The sequence below is a fragment of the Belonocnema kinseyi genome, chromosome 10 (genome assembly GCF_010883055.1).
Source record: "Belonocnema kinseyi isolate 2016_QV_RU_SX_M_011 chromosome 10, B_treatae_v1, whole genome shotgun sequence".
NCBI classification, from domain to species: domain Eukaryota; kingdom Metazoa; phylum Arthropoda; class Insecta; order Hymenoptera; family Cynipidae; genus Belonocnema; species Belonocnema kinseyi.
This window is the reverse complement of record NC_046666.1, coordinates 118,771,745-118,789,495: the sequence shown is the minus strand read 5'-3', so window position 1 is coordinate 118,789,495 and position 17,751 is coordinate 118,771,745. Positions and strand designations below refer to the sequence as shown.

Genomic DNA, 17,751 nt, shown 5'->3' with positions numbered 1-17,751 from the left:
TATCAAATAAAGGTTCAATCGACAATATTAATAAATGAAGATGACTGAATTTAGTACTCTAACGCTTACTGAGGAATCTTTGACTTATTTCAAGAACTTTTTATACGCTGAGCACAGAAACTGACAAAACCTGAATCACAACGCCACTATTGAGAAAATTCTAGAACTAAAATCAATAATTGAATAAAAGTACGTCTGATCATGGTTTTATAAGCTAATTTCTAACTGACATTGAAATAAACGTTTTACCGTGCTCAGGTATAGCGCGCCTAGTGGATGAACAGTGAACTAAATATTGAGTAACCAAAATATAAACTATTTTCAATAACCTAGCATCATTTACCAGAATAAATCATGGCAATGTCCACACTAAAACCCGATACCAATCTTCATGAATCTTTTCAGAAGAAAGTTGAATGAATCTCGGAAGTTTGCCAGCCTCGGCTTCGCGCGGGAAAATTCAAATCAAGCGTGAGCAGCATAATACATTAAAATCAAATAACTATATTCACAGGTTCATGCTCAAAAATCTTTGACCTAAGTGAATGTATAGAAGGCTAAATATACGTTATTTACCGCCAACACGTCGATAACCTAAACTTGACTTGAACTTCCCAGAACTTCACTCGGCAGCGCGCCACCTAGGGAGACTGAACATATGAAAACTAAATCTAGTTCCATCAATGTATTACTCGTTTGACGACGTAAATACTAGTAATATTCTGGCCTACACGTGGATTATAAATTTCCGTGAAACTTACAATGAAAAATATGCGAAACTCCGGTAATTTACCGTAACTCTAATTTTCGAGCGGGAAAATTCGAAAGATCTTTGACTGGAACAGAAAATTTAGTTCAAAAATTAATTACAGGGTTCCATTACCATACATACATAATCCACGTTAATCCATCGCTCTAGTATACAACTCTAAATAGCCTATTTCCAAATTTAGACCACAGAGAGCGCGCATGCAGCATATTTTACAAGTTCCCTAAGTTTACAATACACTTATTGTTAACAATTATACAATTTGCAATTTTCCGGTAGTCGCTTGTTGCACGATTGAATCTTGAAGTTGATGCCCAATTGATTGTATATCCAGTGACCGATGAGACCACTCTTTCCAAGTTTCCGATCGTTTCTTGTAAATCTTCCCCAGAGTCAGTGCCTATGGAACCAATATGGCGGTGCTCGATGTTACATGGCATTGGCTAGACAGAGTTCATGGTATCAGGGTAGCGTCTGGTTGTGCGACAACTTCCTGGCATGGCCTTTGGAGAGTTACCAAGATGGCGACATACTATGAGAGTTTTAATTCGCCCAAACTTGCTTTAAACCATATCCGGTAACTGTGATGGAGTAGTTACTGGACTGGTCCTAGGTGGCCATACCATGGAGTGGCAAGTTGTAGTGGGACGTCAGACCTCGGTGGACAAATAGAGAGAGAGGGCTGTAAATTGTCAGCCGAGTGAAGAGCGCTCTCTTGGCGGGAAATGATGGCCTGTCCTCTGGTGCTGGGATCGGAAACTAAAGGCACGATGTCGGAAATGTGGTTGGCGATAAGTCATTCACCCTGGTCGTTGCTAATTCAGCAAATCATTGGAAGTGACGACTCATCCTTTAATTCCGTGGCGTTGCTATCGTTCGCCGAGATTTGACAGGTGGTGCATATGCATAAGTTCGTGGATCATGAAATGAACCCCCTTCTAAAGTGACAGGTCAATCAAATTTACCCTGTCACAAACGAGCCTTGGATAGTTAGATGTCCTTGAAGCCAAAAAAACCGAAAGATACCAGAATCAGCCTGAAGGAAGTACTAGGAGGGTCTCTTGACTGTAGAAGCCTCGCTTAAAAAGTCGACGACCCCACGAGGTGAAGAAATTCTTCAACCTTCCCGCTCAAGACACAGAATCGCTGCCGATTTTTTATGTGAAAGTACTCTATAGAAGAAGATGATTCACCAAGTTTCAGGCCATTCGGTGAAAATGGTCAAGTTTGACAGCCCTAGGAAATTCGAAGTTTCGAAGAAAGCGCCATTTTCGAAAAATTCTAGAACCCTTCAGTCTTGATCAGTTTTGATACACAAGCTCGCATTTTTCTTTATTACTTCTACTATAATTTCAAAATTTGTCTGAATGCTTTTACGTAATTTCAGCGTGTGTACGGAGCATTCAGTACTTGTAATTTTTCGAAAAAATGAGTGCATTTTCCGGATGCCACTGTAACGTTAATTAGAGAATATAGAGGATCTACGAGATCGCAAATTTTTCGTCTTGATGCTAGCTTTCACCTCGTTTTTCGATACGGTTAACAAAACAATTTGGGTGAATAAATAAAAAAAAATTTCTGAGTGCACCGACCTGACCCCGTTATTTTTGATTCCATATTAACGGTTGTCGCCACTGAAGCGACACCAATGAACCCGTTTCGATCTAATTGGAACGAAACGGGACGTCATTGCATGACGGCATCAGCGGACCTAATTTTACATATTTAATTGAATAACCCAGGCAGACCTACGAAGAGACGTAAAACACTTTCGGATCTTTATTCGCTGGAAGACAGAACGCGAATTTAAGTGACATAACGAGATACAGACGTATAGCTATTTCAATTCAAAACTCTGACTAATGAAGTGTGGCGGTAGCTATAAGTTGAGCAAGTCGAATATGAAATCACTTTTATCTTTATTTCTTTGGAATTTTGCTATCTGTTTTCTATTTTATATCCTTTTAGTTTAAGTAAATTAAAAATAAAACTACAACAGTGCGTCAATTATTTAAAAGAAATCCGTTTCACCATTGCGATTCAATGGCAACAAGGCAACCGAAATAGAAAACATCTTAAATTAATAAGCTGGTATTCATGGCCCCACAAAATTAAACAAAACAGCGATACAATAGAATTACACGCGTCTTTCACCACTTTCACGTCATCGTTTACTCTGAATTTTACAACAAAATAATTAATTCTTGATCTGCCTGACCTGTAATAGATGAAAACGGTTTTCCAAAGTAGACAAGAACATTTAAATTCATAGTGAAAGGTGCGGAATTTAAATTTTTAAATGTATCCATGTTTTATTTCAAAAATTAATATTCTAAATTAAACTGTATAAGCGAAATTCATGATATTACTTCTTGAAGAAATGGCAACCAAGGGTTTAATCAGTCCGAAATCTAAGCTGTCTTTAGCTCCTGGTTTTTTGGGCATCGTGGTCCACAAGGCATTAGAGCCCATTAGTTATCGCATTGTACACATAGGGTCATGTTTTTTACTGGAACTCGACTCGAGACAGTGGCAGTATTGAATTTTTTTCTGAGATTCATTTCCGACTATTAGAATTTCTTGCGATAAATAGTGAATTACTAAATTGATGTCAGTGACTTAAGGCACCTACATAAAAAAATTGCCTAATGGCAGTCTGAAGATACCGCGCGCTCACAGCGAAGTAAGCAACAGAGAGAGAGGGGGAGGAAGAGAGAAGCACATCCCATGCCTAATCTTTCTCCTCTCTGCAAAACAGCAAATAAAAAAAGCATCGTGCTAGTAGAAAAGTACGTGAACGATACGAAAGTGCTATCGCAAATAATTTGGCAGCATCTACTGAAGGGTCACGACTAGAAACTCGGTAAGCTGTAAATGAACCTAGCTTCAAAATAAAATTACAATATTTGGAAGTTCGTGAAATAATGCTACTGAGAAGTATACTTTATCTACGCTAGACTTAAGTTAATTTTGCCCATCGATGGAAATAATGTTTTTGCTCAAAGTGCGCATATCTAGCGATGTGATATTATTTTTTATGATCAGAGTACGCATGGTTAGCGGTAGAAACTATAGTTCTTTCTTCGAGTGCGCCTGCACGGCGATAGAAATCATTTTCTACACAGAACGTTATGCCTTGTACACAGAGTACAGGCATCGAAGGGCGTACTTTCGGCTCATGCGTTGCAAATTTTTTTTATTTTTATCACGTGGGATCTCGGTTACTTTTATAAGTCTAAAATTCTCTAAATCGTAATTTTATTTACAAAATAAAGGCATCACCATTATAAAAGCAAAATTACGGTTTCATACGATAACACAGAAAGCAATAGAACCAATGTGCCCAGTTTCTATCCTAAAATCAACACGGGTGGTACGCCTTTGAACCTCGAAGCGATGCGAAAGAAAGTCTAAGGAATAATAAATTTAATACTGTAGATAAATTAGTTATAAATTTTAAGAAACAGTTTGTATCTGCGAAAAGATTCCAATGTTATTTTCGGAAAATCATGAAATTTACTAATACAAAGCCAAAAGAAAGATTAGTGATCGATTTAATAAGATGCAGGGGTTGTTTAGTGGGGAAAGCATGCTTTGCAAGAAAAATACACGGAAGAATACGTTAAAGGCACAGATAATTCGGTGAGATTCAAGAAAAGTAATCTAATTATTAGGCCATTTGTAGACGTGGCCTTGATTGCTTTCGTTCGTGGAATTATAACTCCGTAGTGTAGAATTATAACTCCACTTCAGAGTTATCGGTCTCCACCTATATGGTGGTGGAATAATCATCTTTGGATGCAGCAAATGAAACGAAAAAGGCGGAAGGAGCAAAATATGCAAATCCATAGCCTCACTATAAAGAAAAGTCTTTCCACCCCGAGCATAAATGAATTCGCAAGGTTTCGCCAATATTCCAACAAATCCCTGGATACCCTTCTGGCTATCCATACCCGCTGTTCCAGAACCAGAATATTTTTTACTATATCAATATTATTCTTACATGCCGTACGCAGATTCTGAATAGAAAAAAGAACGCAAATTTACCACGGTTAGTATTGATGGTGCCTTCTGCCAGCAAGGAGCAGAAGAATTTAAACTTCATTCTAGTTCGTCAGCTGAACGCTCTGACAAGCTCCAAGGTTAAGAAGCCTCCACGAACCGTGAACGACCTGGGAGCTCCACAGTGTGTTCCGAACCCGTGTTGAGCTAAAAGATCCTTCGGTTGTCATTCTGATGGCAGTAGGAAATAATTTCCCTACCTCTACAGATAGAATTCTGCACCGACGCTTTCTCCATCAGAAATAAGTCTAAATGTCCTTTAGGCAAAACACTATTGCCAGGGTCTCTAAACCAGTAACACCAATTTTTTTGCAGATGAAAAGTTCAAGGAAGAAAAAATAATATTTAATTCAGAAATTAAATCATTTCTGGGCCCCCAGACTCCAAAAGGAATACATTTAAGTAAACCTGTATTCACGAATAAAAACGGAATGAGTAATGTATTAGTCATCGATACTACTGAAAAGGTAATTGAGCTAGCCCTTTCCTCTGAAGAAAACATCCACTTTGGATTCTATAAGATTCAAGGGAAAAAATCGTCCGATTCAGAGCCAACGAAATCAGATTAAGATGTAGCCAAGAAGGAGCAACACCGGGCGGAGCGTGTGTTTAACAGGAGATACATCTCCCATTTTAATGATGATGAAAAAGAATTTGTTGCCTAATGAATAAACGAATTTCCGGATATATTTCATTTTAATGGTGAGAAACTAACTCCAATCCAGTTGCTTCAACACCGAATACCCATGACTGAACAGGAGATACATCTCCCATTTTAATGATGATGAAAAAGAAACTGTTGCCTAATGAATAAACGAATTTCCGGATATATTTCATTTTAATGGTGAGAAACTAACTCCAATCCAGTTGCTTCAACACCGAATACCCATGACTGAAAATATAGCAGAAAGGTAGTAGTCTGACAATATAGTAGTCCTTTTCTTTCTTTGAATTGTCAAGCGTATATCATCAAGTTGAAACGTACCCTGATGATTAAGCAGAAATGGTCTTCTCTACGCCTCAAGGCCATTTTGGGTACCCTCGAATGACAATGGGCATAAAAAATGCCCCGGCAACCTTTCAACGTCTAATGAACGAAGTATCGACATAAATTCATGGCACGGAGGCCTTCATATAGTATATCTTTGCAATATAATTATGTTCTCAGAAACGCTTTAGGTACACCACACGAGGGCGAAACGCCTTTTCGCACGCTTACGACAAGCTAAGCTAAAGTTACAGCTAAATAAATATTACATATTGCGTAAAGAAGTGGCATATCTAGGTCACATAATTGGACTTCATGGAGCCAAATCTAACCTACCCAACATGAAATCTATACAAAATTTCCTCGATCCCTACAAGGTAAGAGCTATCCGTAAATTCTTAGGACTATCTAGTTATTATAGGCAATTGATTGAGGTATGCTTCAAGTTATCCAAACCCCTGAATGACCCCCACAAGAAGAATATTGAATGGAGGTGGAAAAAATATCATTAGCTGGGATAGCCATCCTAATACAAGAAGAAAAACGGGATAGGCATGTATAATGTCAATTACTCAAAGGCAATGAGTCCTTGCAAAATAAGCTACGATAAGATGAAAAAGGAGTGCTTTTTGGTACCATATGAAGTATAAACAATTTTCAGCCCTTCCTTTACGAATGGATATTCGCATTAGCATGCGATAATCAGTCCGTTCTTAGGATACACTATGTTGAGGACCCAGGCCAGACTTATTAAGAGGTGAATTAAAATTAAAACCCCCCAAAGATCCATTGATACCTCCTTGATGCGATCTCTATGTTGATGTATACATCGGCGGGGCAAGCGTTCCTAATTCGAAAGGTAACTTTTGAGCTGAAATTGGCGTATGTTTTGAAAAAACATGCCCTCAACGTATCGCAAGCAGTTACAGTGACACGTTTCTCATCGACAGCGCAACCGTCTGAATGTCTAAATGGGAAAAGAACGGCGGGAAAAATGCGACTTGAAAGCCTGTTGTCAACAATGTCGAATTCTTAGAACTCAAAGCCGTTTTTAAACCTTTGCAGGTGACATGGAATTATGTTTCTGGCCGCTCCGGAATAGAACGAAATAAAGAACCGGGTAAACTGGCAAAAGATGAAACAGAGTAAGATTATATACAAGAAACCAGCATATCCAGCCCATTTGCAGAAATGGCTGGTTTGCAGTTCGACGGTCCACGAAAAGGTGTAAACCTGAAAAGTCACATTCTATTCTAAAAACGAGAAATCTGACCCTTATAATAATTAGATCTCTTCCACAGATTATTGATATTAAAAATTAGTATAACATGTATAACACGTATAGATATTCTAAACATAGACGCTATGGAAAATACGTATTCACGTTTTATAGAAGAATGAAAAACTTTGTTCTCTTACCTTAATAATTATTTTTTTATTTTGTAGCCAACAGGAGGAAAATTTCTGAGCTTCGACCACATGAAATTCTGGGTTGGAAATGCTAAACAGGTAAATATTACATTCACTAAATTTATATTAGTCATAATGGCACGTCAGCCTCCGCTGTCTTATTCTACTTTCTATGGTATCCTATAGATCCTATATTAGAAACCCAAACTTAAATAAATTCAAAATGGATTCGATAAGCGGAATAGATTACAGTTGATGTTTTACAGTTAAATGATATCCAACATGAACTTAGGAGATTTTCACTCGATAATGTATTTACCTCGCGCTGCGCGCTCAGTCTTTGTATACTCCAGATATCGATAGATTTTTTTCAACTAAAAGTCAAAACATCGACAACAGTAATTTGGCGATAGCGATTTTTTTTCGTTAAAGCTCCTCCGGCTGTAACGAATACATTCTCATCACGTATCTCGTCCTTCGCACTCGAATTTGTATCTCAACTTGTATATCATTTCCATAAATGTATATTATTACAATTCATAACATGCATTGATTTTGAAACAGACGAAGTTTCATTGGCCTCTTTTAAAAAATTGCACATTCTTTAAAAAAGTTTTTTTTTCAAAACATTTTACTGCAACTTCTGCCGGTTTACCAAAAACTGAATTTACTCATTTCCAATTTTATTTTTACGATTTAAACGTAGCACATACGTTCCAAATATCAGCCTTGCCTTTTTTCAACTTCTAAATTAAATCCCTAACTCAGTGAACACAAAACTTCGATTAAGGAGACATAGGGCCCGGGGTGAGGGGGGGGGGGGCAGTTAGTTTCAAACAAGAGTCACAGCTGGTTAGTATTTTATGCTGAGAAGTTCAACCAACCTTTAGCAGCGTTGTGTTAGATGGGAGTTCATATCATCTCATTTTTACATTCCCGGCCCATAGTGGGAAAAAATGACATTTTTGGTTCAAAATAACGTACAGCCGACAAATATTGAGTGATTTAGACAAACAAAATTTGAAAAAAAGCTGTTAAGATTTCTAAGAGAGTTGTAGAGCCTGATTTTTCAATTATGTTTTCAATTTTTTATAAATAAACAAACAAATATGACGAAAAAAGGCCATTTTATCTATTTTACGTTCCCAATGCTCCTCAATAACAGGAAAAGTGTTGAAATCGCCTAAGTTTCATAAACTAATATAAGTTAAAGAAGTTCCAATATTACATACAATATTAAACAACAAAATTTATTATAAACAAATTATTTGTTGAAAAAATGTTCTTTATGATTTTCGATAACCATACGTTTTTCCTAGTTATATTGCAAGACATTTTATGAACGAATGCAGTAATCAGGCATTTTTCGATAGAAAAATTCGTTTTTTTTTCATGTACATTTTTTTAAATTCGGAACTTTATGATATTTGCAGCAAAATTCATAATTTTTTTATTAATATTATGATCTTTTCAACAAATTTAATAAGCAAATGCATTATTCGGGCATTTTTCAGCAGAAAACTTCGGTTTTTTCAATATCAGTCTTTTCAGATGGGGACATGATGAGAATTTCTGCAACATTAATAATAAGTTGATAAATTTTATTATTTCTTTTAACAAATTTGATGAGCGAATGCATTAATCAGACATTTTCCTACAGAAAAATTCGTTTCTTTCTATGTCAACAATTTTAATTAGGATATCGAAACAAAAATTTTCTATCCATAGATGCTCGAATAATGCATTTGTTTATTAAATTAGGTTTTGGAAAAATATAAAATTTATCAACCAATGATGATTTTCGCTGAATTCATCATGAACTTCCCAATTAAAAGGTCAGAAATCGAAAAAAAAACGAATTTTTCTGTCCACAGATGCCCGAATAATGCATTTGTTTGTTGAATTTGTTTTTAAAAATTAGAAAATGTGTCAACTCATCATGAATGTTGCAGAATCTTTAATGAAGATCCCAATTAAAATCTAAAATCTAAACAAAAAGGAATTGTTCCGTCGATAGATGTCCCAATAATGCATTTTTTAAAATTAAATTTGTTTTTAAAAAATCAGAAAATGGATAAAAATAAAATTATGAATTTCGATGAGATTGTCATGAGGTTCCCAAATGAAAAGACTGCCAATGATAAAACCGAATTTTTCTGTAAACAAATGCTTAAATAATGCATTTTTATTAAATTTGCTTAAAAAATCATAATATTAATAAAAAAATTATGAATTTTGCTAAAATTATCATAAATTTTCGAATTGAAAAAAATTTGTTTATAATATAAAAAACTTTAATCCAATTTCTTGCAACATAACTTGAAAAAATGTGTATTTATGGAAAATCATAGAAAAAATTCTTTCAACAAATAATTTGTTGATAACAAAAGTTTTCTGTATATTGTCTAATATTAACATATCCTTAACTAATGATATTTTATGAAACTTAAGCGATTTCAATCATTATCCTGTTATTGAGGAGCACTGGGAACGTCAAATAGAAAAAACGCCATTTTTTCGTGTGTTTTTTGGAATTTTGTAAATGCTATAACGCTTGTAAATTTTGGTTTCACCAAAAAAAGTCATGTAGATAAATTGTTCGTCTGTTTGAATGCTATGAACACCCGTACAGAGAATTTTGGAATTTTGAAAAAAGTGGTCTCAAAAATTTTTCAAATACATTCACTTTTGGAATTTTCATCCAAAATGGTTGGCTACCGAACTTAACCTTTATTTTACGACGCTTAAAAATTTAGAAAAAAGTAAACTTTTTGAAATCCCACACATAAGACGAAAAAGAAATTAAAAAACATAAGTTGTGATGAGTATCTGCCCACGCAGTGGGCTGATTTTTTATTGTTAATATTGTATTTCACGATTTCAACAGAAAATACACATCCTCTCAAAAAGTTATCAATAACAAATTTGTAGTTCTTTTTGAATTGCACAATTTTTGTTGTGCATTTTTGTTACCTACCTTGCACATTTTAACTGCAAAATGTAATTTTTTTATTTTTTATTCTTTTTTCATTCTGTCAAAATTTGAATTTTCGATTTTTTAAGAAAATTCAAAAAGTTGTTTTAATAATATTGTAGAACATTCAAAAAGAAACATTTTTCTTCTCTTGACTTAAAATCGACTTGGCTTCAAATGTAGATTTTCGTGTGTTTTTTTAAATTTTGTAAATGCTATAACTCTAATAAATTTAAGTTTTATAAAAAACAGCCATTAGGATACATTGTTCGTCTGATTGAATAATATGAATATCCATACAGATAATTTTTGAATTAAAAAAAAAGTGGTCCCAAAAATATTCAAAATACGCTCACTTTTTGAATTTTCACCCAAAATCTCTCGCTAAAAAACTGGACCTTTATTTTAGGACACTAAAAGTGTATACTAAAGGCCAATCTAATCTCTCAATTCTTTCGAAAGTTATCGTGCTGACGAACTAAATATTTACAAACACACACACACAAACACACAGGAAGGCGGACCGACCCATTCTTAAAAACATGTTTTTCGTATTCAGGGGGTCTCAAAACGTGGACATTTGACAAAAAACGGGGCGGGGGGTCAAATTTTACACAAATCTAATAACTTTTCTTGACGAGAATGTAAAAAAGTAAATTTTTTGAAAACCCACACATAAGACAAAAAAAAATTGAAAAACATAAGTTGTGATGAGAATGTGCCCACACAGCGTGCTGATTTTTTATTGTTAATATCGTGTTTCACGATTAAAACAGAAAATACATATGCTATCAATAAGTTATCTATAACAAATTTGTACATCTTTTAGAAATGCACAATTTCTGTTCAGTCATTTTTTTTACCTATTTTGCACATTTTAACTGCAAAATGTAATTTTTTTATTCTTTTTCATTCCGTCAAAATTTGAATTTTCAATTACAAAAAAAATCAGAAAGGTGTTTAAACAATCTTGTAGGTTATTAAAGAGGGAGCATTCTTCCTTTCTTGACATTTTTCAAATCATGCGTTATTTGGCTTAAAATTGCTAAGTACCCGGCTATGAAGCCTGTGCAGAGGGGTACCAACAGTGTCTAGATGAGAGGTGACGTACGGTGTCCCGATAGTGGGGGGGGGGGGTGAACCGGCGCTGGTTCCAAGCAGATTCTATGTGTGAGTAAAAGAGAGAGAGAGTGTGTGTACTGTGAGGAGCGATGGGTGCTTACTAGCGTCGGGGCGTGCGCGGGGCGGTAGCGTGTGGTCCTTGTTGCTCAACCAGCCAAGTGTCGAGCCCCTTCATTGCTTGAGTTAGGGTTTGTTGGCTCTTAGGTGGCGGAAAATGTGTCCTCTTGGCCCCTCCTTTCATTAACAGTTTCCAGGCCGTCAGACCGTCCATGGAAAGGATGGAAGTTAGTTTTATCGCTAAAAAGTGTGGTCGGCGAGTGCGCCTTGGTTGTTATTATTTTGTGGGGTGGACCCAAAGTGGATTCGCCGATCTTGGAACCGGGAACTACAATCGGAGATTTCTTCGTACTCTTTGAAGACGCGGAGCGGGTGGTGCTAACCGTGAGGGAGAGAATTGTTCCGGCGTTTCGCCGGCACCGAGGTAGAGCACGTCCCTGTCAAGGCTTTCTTCCGTGGTACTCGAGACGGTAGAGGGCTGGCTGACCGACACTGTCCTACGTTCGACCGATTCTTCGTGCTCCCCTTTCCCCGCCTAATTCCCGTTAGGGCCCACTCGCCCTCTTCGTACAATGCCGGGCCTCTCGGATAGTATTGACCGGGGGCGACCACGTCGTCATCGTTCGCGGCGGCAAGATAGACGTTGCTGGCGGCCGGCACTGCGGCTTCGTTCCTCCTGGTCTCGACAAGCGGCTCAGTGTTGATACGCTGTCGAACTTGTTCGGCACGATATTCGCGGCAACGATTTTCGGCGTTTTCGAGGTGGCGGTTCCAACGTGCCTCCTCCTCTATTTGCTGCTGTTGGTAAGAATCATCGGTCCCGTCTCGTTATAACCGAACGGAAATAGAGTCTATCCTCCGAGGAAAGACGGGGGTGACTGCTTGTCACCGATGCAGCTTCTCGTGCTCGTTCTGCTTCCCGCGCGGCGGCTTGTGGGGCCCGTTGCGCCCGTCGCCGGCGACTTCGCTCGCTGGCTTGCGTGTGTTTCACAATCTCCGTCATCCAGAAAGTTGTGGTGTAAAAAAGCACGGCGTATCAACGGCGGTGAGCGACGGCGAACAGCGGTAAAAGGTACAGGCCTACGGGCCTGTCACTTTTCTCTCGTCGGCCGAAAAACTCCCCTTTTCAGCGTGAAGGCGTGTCGTGTTCGACAGCCTTACTAACTTGAAGGAGTTTAATCGGTACCTGAACCTGACAAAGAGTTTTGGTTCGGCTCTGATCGGAGGACGAGAGTGTATTTGTACCGACTTACTTGAAAAAGTTAATGGCGTTGACTCCACGATGATGAAAGCCTGTCCAGAGTCGTCAACCTGAAGTTGACGATGACGTTACGGAAGCCGGTCCGGGGACGGCGACCCGATGCCAATGACGATTGTGAACCACTAGACACTGGAGACTCTCAAAGACGAAAATTATCCAACTAAACCAAACACCAACACTGGTCTACACTAACAGAGGAAAGAGACTGCGACGGGCAAGTCAAAGATCACTCAGAAGATTAGGATGAAGGAAATTTATTCTCGACTTGGCGGTACACAGAGCTGCTTAATGCTGGCTATGAATTTGGAAAACCGACTTAATCCCCTCGGGCGGAGTGCGAGCTCGGTAGCCGTGCGTATAGCGTTCCGAGGCAGTGGGGTAACATTCGTGCTCACCGATTGGCTGCGAGAACGACAACGAAGTCGCAACCGAGCGGTGGGGATCGAGCGTCTCGCTTGGCTGCCTTGGCCCTCACGCGTCGGCCATATACTATAATAACTTAAACGTTGAACATTAAAATCCTTAATTATAAATTAAAAATACTTATAATTACTTATAATTATAATAGAGATGCGCGAATGTATGTTGATCAAACATACATTTACACATCGGACTAATGCCTATTTTTTCTCTTAAAATTGGCTTCTTTCCAGGGGAGCAATTAGGAACACTAATTTTTCTCATTACTCGACAAAAGCGACATGATGATAATTTAGAGCTAAAAATAATGGTGCTGAGTCACCCATGTAACTATTTGTATAATTTATATATTGTTATCTGTTGGGGTTCTTTCGTTATTTATTAATTCACAAAATAAGCGCTGCGAGAGTCGGTTGAGATCCCCGGTCATCCTTCACGTGCGCCTCAGAGGAAGAGGAGATGAGAGGACAAAGAAAGAAGAGTGGTAGAGAAGGTAAACAAGAGAGCGCGCGAAGAGAGAGAAGGAAATAGGCGTACGTGACTACGATCTACATCAATGTTTTCGAGAGGTGAAAACATGGCGGTAGCACGTGATGACGTGCTACCGCCCTGCGTTGCCCAGCGCTGAGGACTGGCACAGTCGGGGAGCTGTCGGGGCGAACCACTTAGGAGGTGGGTGGTGGAATTTGCTCGAGGTCAGGTTCACCCGGCGATGGCTCTTCCGGATTTGGATGCCTGGAAAGCGCGTCAGGCAGCTCGTTATCCTTCCCGGGCATGTGTTCGATGGTGCGCGGAAAACGGCTGAGGAAGAGGTATCATCGTGTTAGTTTATCGCGGGTGTCCTTCTGACGCTTGAGTCACGTTAGCGTCTTGCTGTCGGTTCGCAGCGTAAAAAGGCGGTCCTCTAGGAAAGGACGATCGCGTGTTATCGCCCACACGTGCCAGTAAACGCTCTTAAGGTAATAATCGCTATTCTTTTTGCCCGCGATGACGATCGCCGAACTGAAAGGGGAGGTAATATGCTCGATTATACCATCCTGAAGCATCTCGTGGACCTGCACATCAATGTACTGTCTCTTCTCGTCTGAATATCGGCGAGGCTCTTCTGTGAAAGGATGGCCATCTTTCAGTTGGATGGCTTGCTGCACATTCGCCAGCATTTGCTTCAAGCGTCCGCCTTCATGAAACAGGGAAGAGTGCAAACGGATCAGTTCCTCAAATTTGCCTTGAAATTCCGCAGGAAAATCATGCTGCACAGAGACTTCTTCGTTCGGGGATGCGAGCTCGTGTGCGTGGGGGAGCGGGCTGAGATAGACTCTTTGTTTACCGGTTGTACCCACCAAAATACAGTCGGCCACGAGATTGTGTATGACCTTGTGCTCCTTGAGCCAAGGCCTGCCAAGAATGAGCTCAGCGCGTAGCTCGTGACTGACGTGGAAGGTGCCGGCATAACTGACCTCTTGTAGGACCGGTGGCAGACGTACTGTGCCCTCCAATTTACGTGTTGCCCCTACCGCAGCGATTAGTGCGTGGGATGGGGAGGGCGTTCGTTTTTCTAATTCCGCTTGAGTCAGAATCGACTTGTTCACGAAATTTTCCGAAGCTAGTGTGTCAATCTCAGCAATAATTTCGCGTTGGCCTAGTAGAATGCGGACTCTGGTTAGGCTGCTGAGATCGACCGATACCACGCTTACAGCGGGAGTGCTATCGGCGCGGTTAGGGCGGCAGTCGATTCGCCTTCTGCCGCCCGATCCCTTAGGTTTCCCGGAATCGCGGCGCCTTGGCGGGCCCGTATTACGGGACACTCTCGATGAAAATGGCGCTTCGGGCAGTAGGGACACTACGGGGTTGGCCTCGTTGAGGATGGTGCATCTCCACTGTAAGACAGTATTTACTCCTTAGGGGCGGAGGGGGGGGGGTCAGAGCCAGAGGGCCTGGAGATATTTTTTTTGCAACAAAACGCCGACGGCCTCTTTTTCTTCTTGTTTAGTAGCGTAAAATTTTATATGCAGCTTATTTTGTGCTGCGACGCCGGCGAAATGCTGTGTGAGCAAACTTCTGAACTTGGCCCACGGAATCCTGGAGAGAATCCTGGATAGAGAATCCTGGGGTAAGTGCGTGGGCATAAAGTGGATTCGCCGATTCTGGGACCGGGAACTAGAATCGGAGATTTCGTCGCACTCTTTGAAGACCCGGAGCGAGTGGTGCTAACCGTGAGGGAGAGAATTGTTCCGGCGTTTCGCCGGCACCGAGGTGGAGCACGTCCCTGTCAGGGCTTTCTTCCGTGGTACTCGAGACGGCAGAGAGAGGGCTGGCCGACACTGTCCTACGTTCGACCGAGGACCACGACGTAGAGGTATTGGGTTCTTTCTCGAGTTTTCAGGGGGTCCTGAAGAGACTGCGAACTGCAAATCAAGCAATTTACCCGGAGAAGGCAATGGTGAGGAAGGAGGCACCAGCAAAGCCCGCGGGCGTTTGGAAAATTCTAAACAATCCACAATTATCGGCCAAATTTCTTCGGTTGGGTCCTTCCGGTAACGCTGTGCGCTTTCAACCGGCGGAAAACGATAGTGCGGGTTTCCGTAGAAGGCCGGCAACCGTAAGGGCAAAGGTTCTTTACGATCCCTCGGACGTCGATGAAGGGGATCCTTAGTGCCCTCTTTTCCCCGCCTAATTCCCATTAGGGCCCACTCGCCCTCTTCGTACAATGATGGGGCTCTCAGATGGTATTAACAGGGAGCGACCAAACCGTCCTCGTTCGCGGTGACAAGAGAAGCGTTGCTGGCGGCGGGCACTGCGGCTTCGTTCCTCCTGGTCTCGACAAGCGTCTTAGCGTTGACCCGCTGTCGAGCTTGCTCGGCACGATATTCGCGGGGCGATTTTCGGCAGTTTCGAGGCGGCGGTTTCAACGTGCCTCCTCCTCTATTTGCTGCTGTCGGTAAGAATCATCGGTCCGAGCTCGTTCTGACCGAGCGGAAATAGAGTCTATACTCCGAGGCGTCCCTCTAGCAACGGCGGCATTGGCAGTCCGCGAAGTTGCCGAACGACGGCGATGGAGGAGACTGGGGTGACTGCTTGTCACCGATGTAGCTTCTCGGACTCGTTCTGCTTGCCGTCGGGTGGCTTGTGCGGCCCGTTGACGTTGTAACGACTCACTTCAAAAGGTTGCTGACGTTGACTCCACGATGACGGAAGCCTGTCCGGAGACGGCAACCTGAAGTTAGCAACGAAGTTATGGAAGCTAGTCCGGGGACGGTGACCCGATGCCAATGACGATTGTAAACCACTAGACACTGGAGACTCTCAAAAACCAAAATTATTTAACTAAAACAAACACCAACACTGATATAGACTAACAGATGAAAGAGACTGCGACGGGCAAGTCAAAGAATACTCAGAAGATTAGGATGAAAGAAATTTAATCTCGACTTGGTGGAACACGGAGGTGCTTTATGCTGGCTGCGAATTCGGAAAACCAAGTGACTCTCCTCGGGCGGAGAGCGAGCTCGGTAGCCGTGCGTAGAGCGTTCCGAGACAGTGTGTTAACGTTCGAGCTTACCGATTGGCTGCGAGAAGGACAACGAAGTGGCAACCGAGTGGTGGGGAACGCGCGTCTCGCTTGGCTGCCTTGGCCTCCACGCGTCGGCCCTATACTATAATAACTTAAACGTTAAACATTAAAATCTTTAATTATAAATTAAAAATACTTATAATTACTGAAAAATCGTGAAACTTAGTACACTAACATAACCCAACTTCATTCTCCCGAAAGCATCATGAAGTTGGGATGATTAGAAGGGTCGTTCGATTTTATAGTTCAATTATCAATAATAGTTAAAATAGAATTTACCGTATTTACTATTCACTCTACTCCGCACAACCCTTTTAACCTCATATTCTAATTATTCCGCGAAATATACCTATAAACCTTGCATACTGTAACTATTTGTATCATTTATATATTGTTATCTGTTGAGGTTCTTTCGTTATTTATTAATTTACAAAATAAGCGCTGCGAGAGTCGGCTGAGACCCCGGCTGAGTCCCTGGTCATTCTTCAAGTGCGCCTGAGCGGGTTAGGAGATGAGAGGCCAGAGAAAGAAGAGTGGTATAGAAGGAAAACAAGAGAGCCCGCGAAGAGAGAAAAAGAAATAGGCGTAAGTGACTACGAACTACCGCAATGTTTTCAATAGGCGAAAACACGGCGGTAGTACGTGATGACAGCGTGTTTGTTCTCACACCGGGGACTTGTCGACCTTCGCAGGCTAATGGCATAAAGGGGAGGAGGGTCCAACAATGGATGACTCACTATTAAGGGCAGGCAAACTCGTCGTTTTCGAGCCTGGGAAAGTTGCGAAACTGTCTCGTTCGATCTTCGCTTAATTTTCTGTAGGATAATTTAGCGAGAGTTTACCCTTACAGTTTCGTGGAATTTCCGAGACTGTCAACTATGACCTGATATACAACAAAATATTGATTTTCATGTGTTTTTTGAAATATTGTAAATGCTATAACTCTGGTAAATTTTGGTTTCATTAAAAAAGTCATTATGATAAATTGTTCGCCCGATTGAATACTATGAATATCCGTACAGACAATTTTTAAATTGAAGAAAAAGTTGTCTCAAAAATATACAAAATACTCCCAATTTTTTAATTTTTACAAAAACGTGAACATTTGACAAAAACG

General features: G+C 40.5%; 1 protein-coding gene across 3 annotated transcripts in view; it reads left to right on the top strand.

The window, feature by feature from the left end:
• Window positions 1-17,751, top strand: part of LOC117182113 (4-hydroxyphenylpyruvate dioxygenase) — a 549,071-nt gene that overhangs the window by 210,702 nt on the left and 320,618 nt on the right. For all 3 annotated transcript variants that reach the window (XM_033375146.1, XM_033375154.1, XM_033375145.1), the window contains one exon: window positions 7,266-7,328. In XM_033375146.1, coding sequence (XP_033231037.1) covers window positions 7,266-7,328 — 63 coding nt within the window. The remainder of the gene's footprint in view (window positions 1-7,265; window positions 7,329-17,751) is intronic.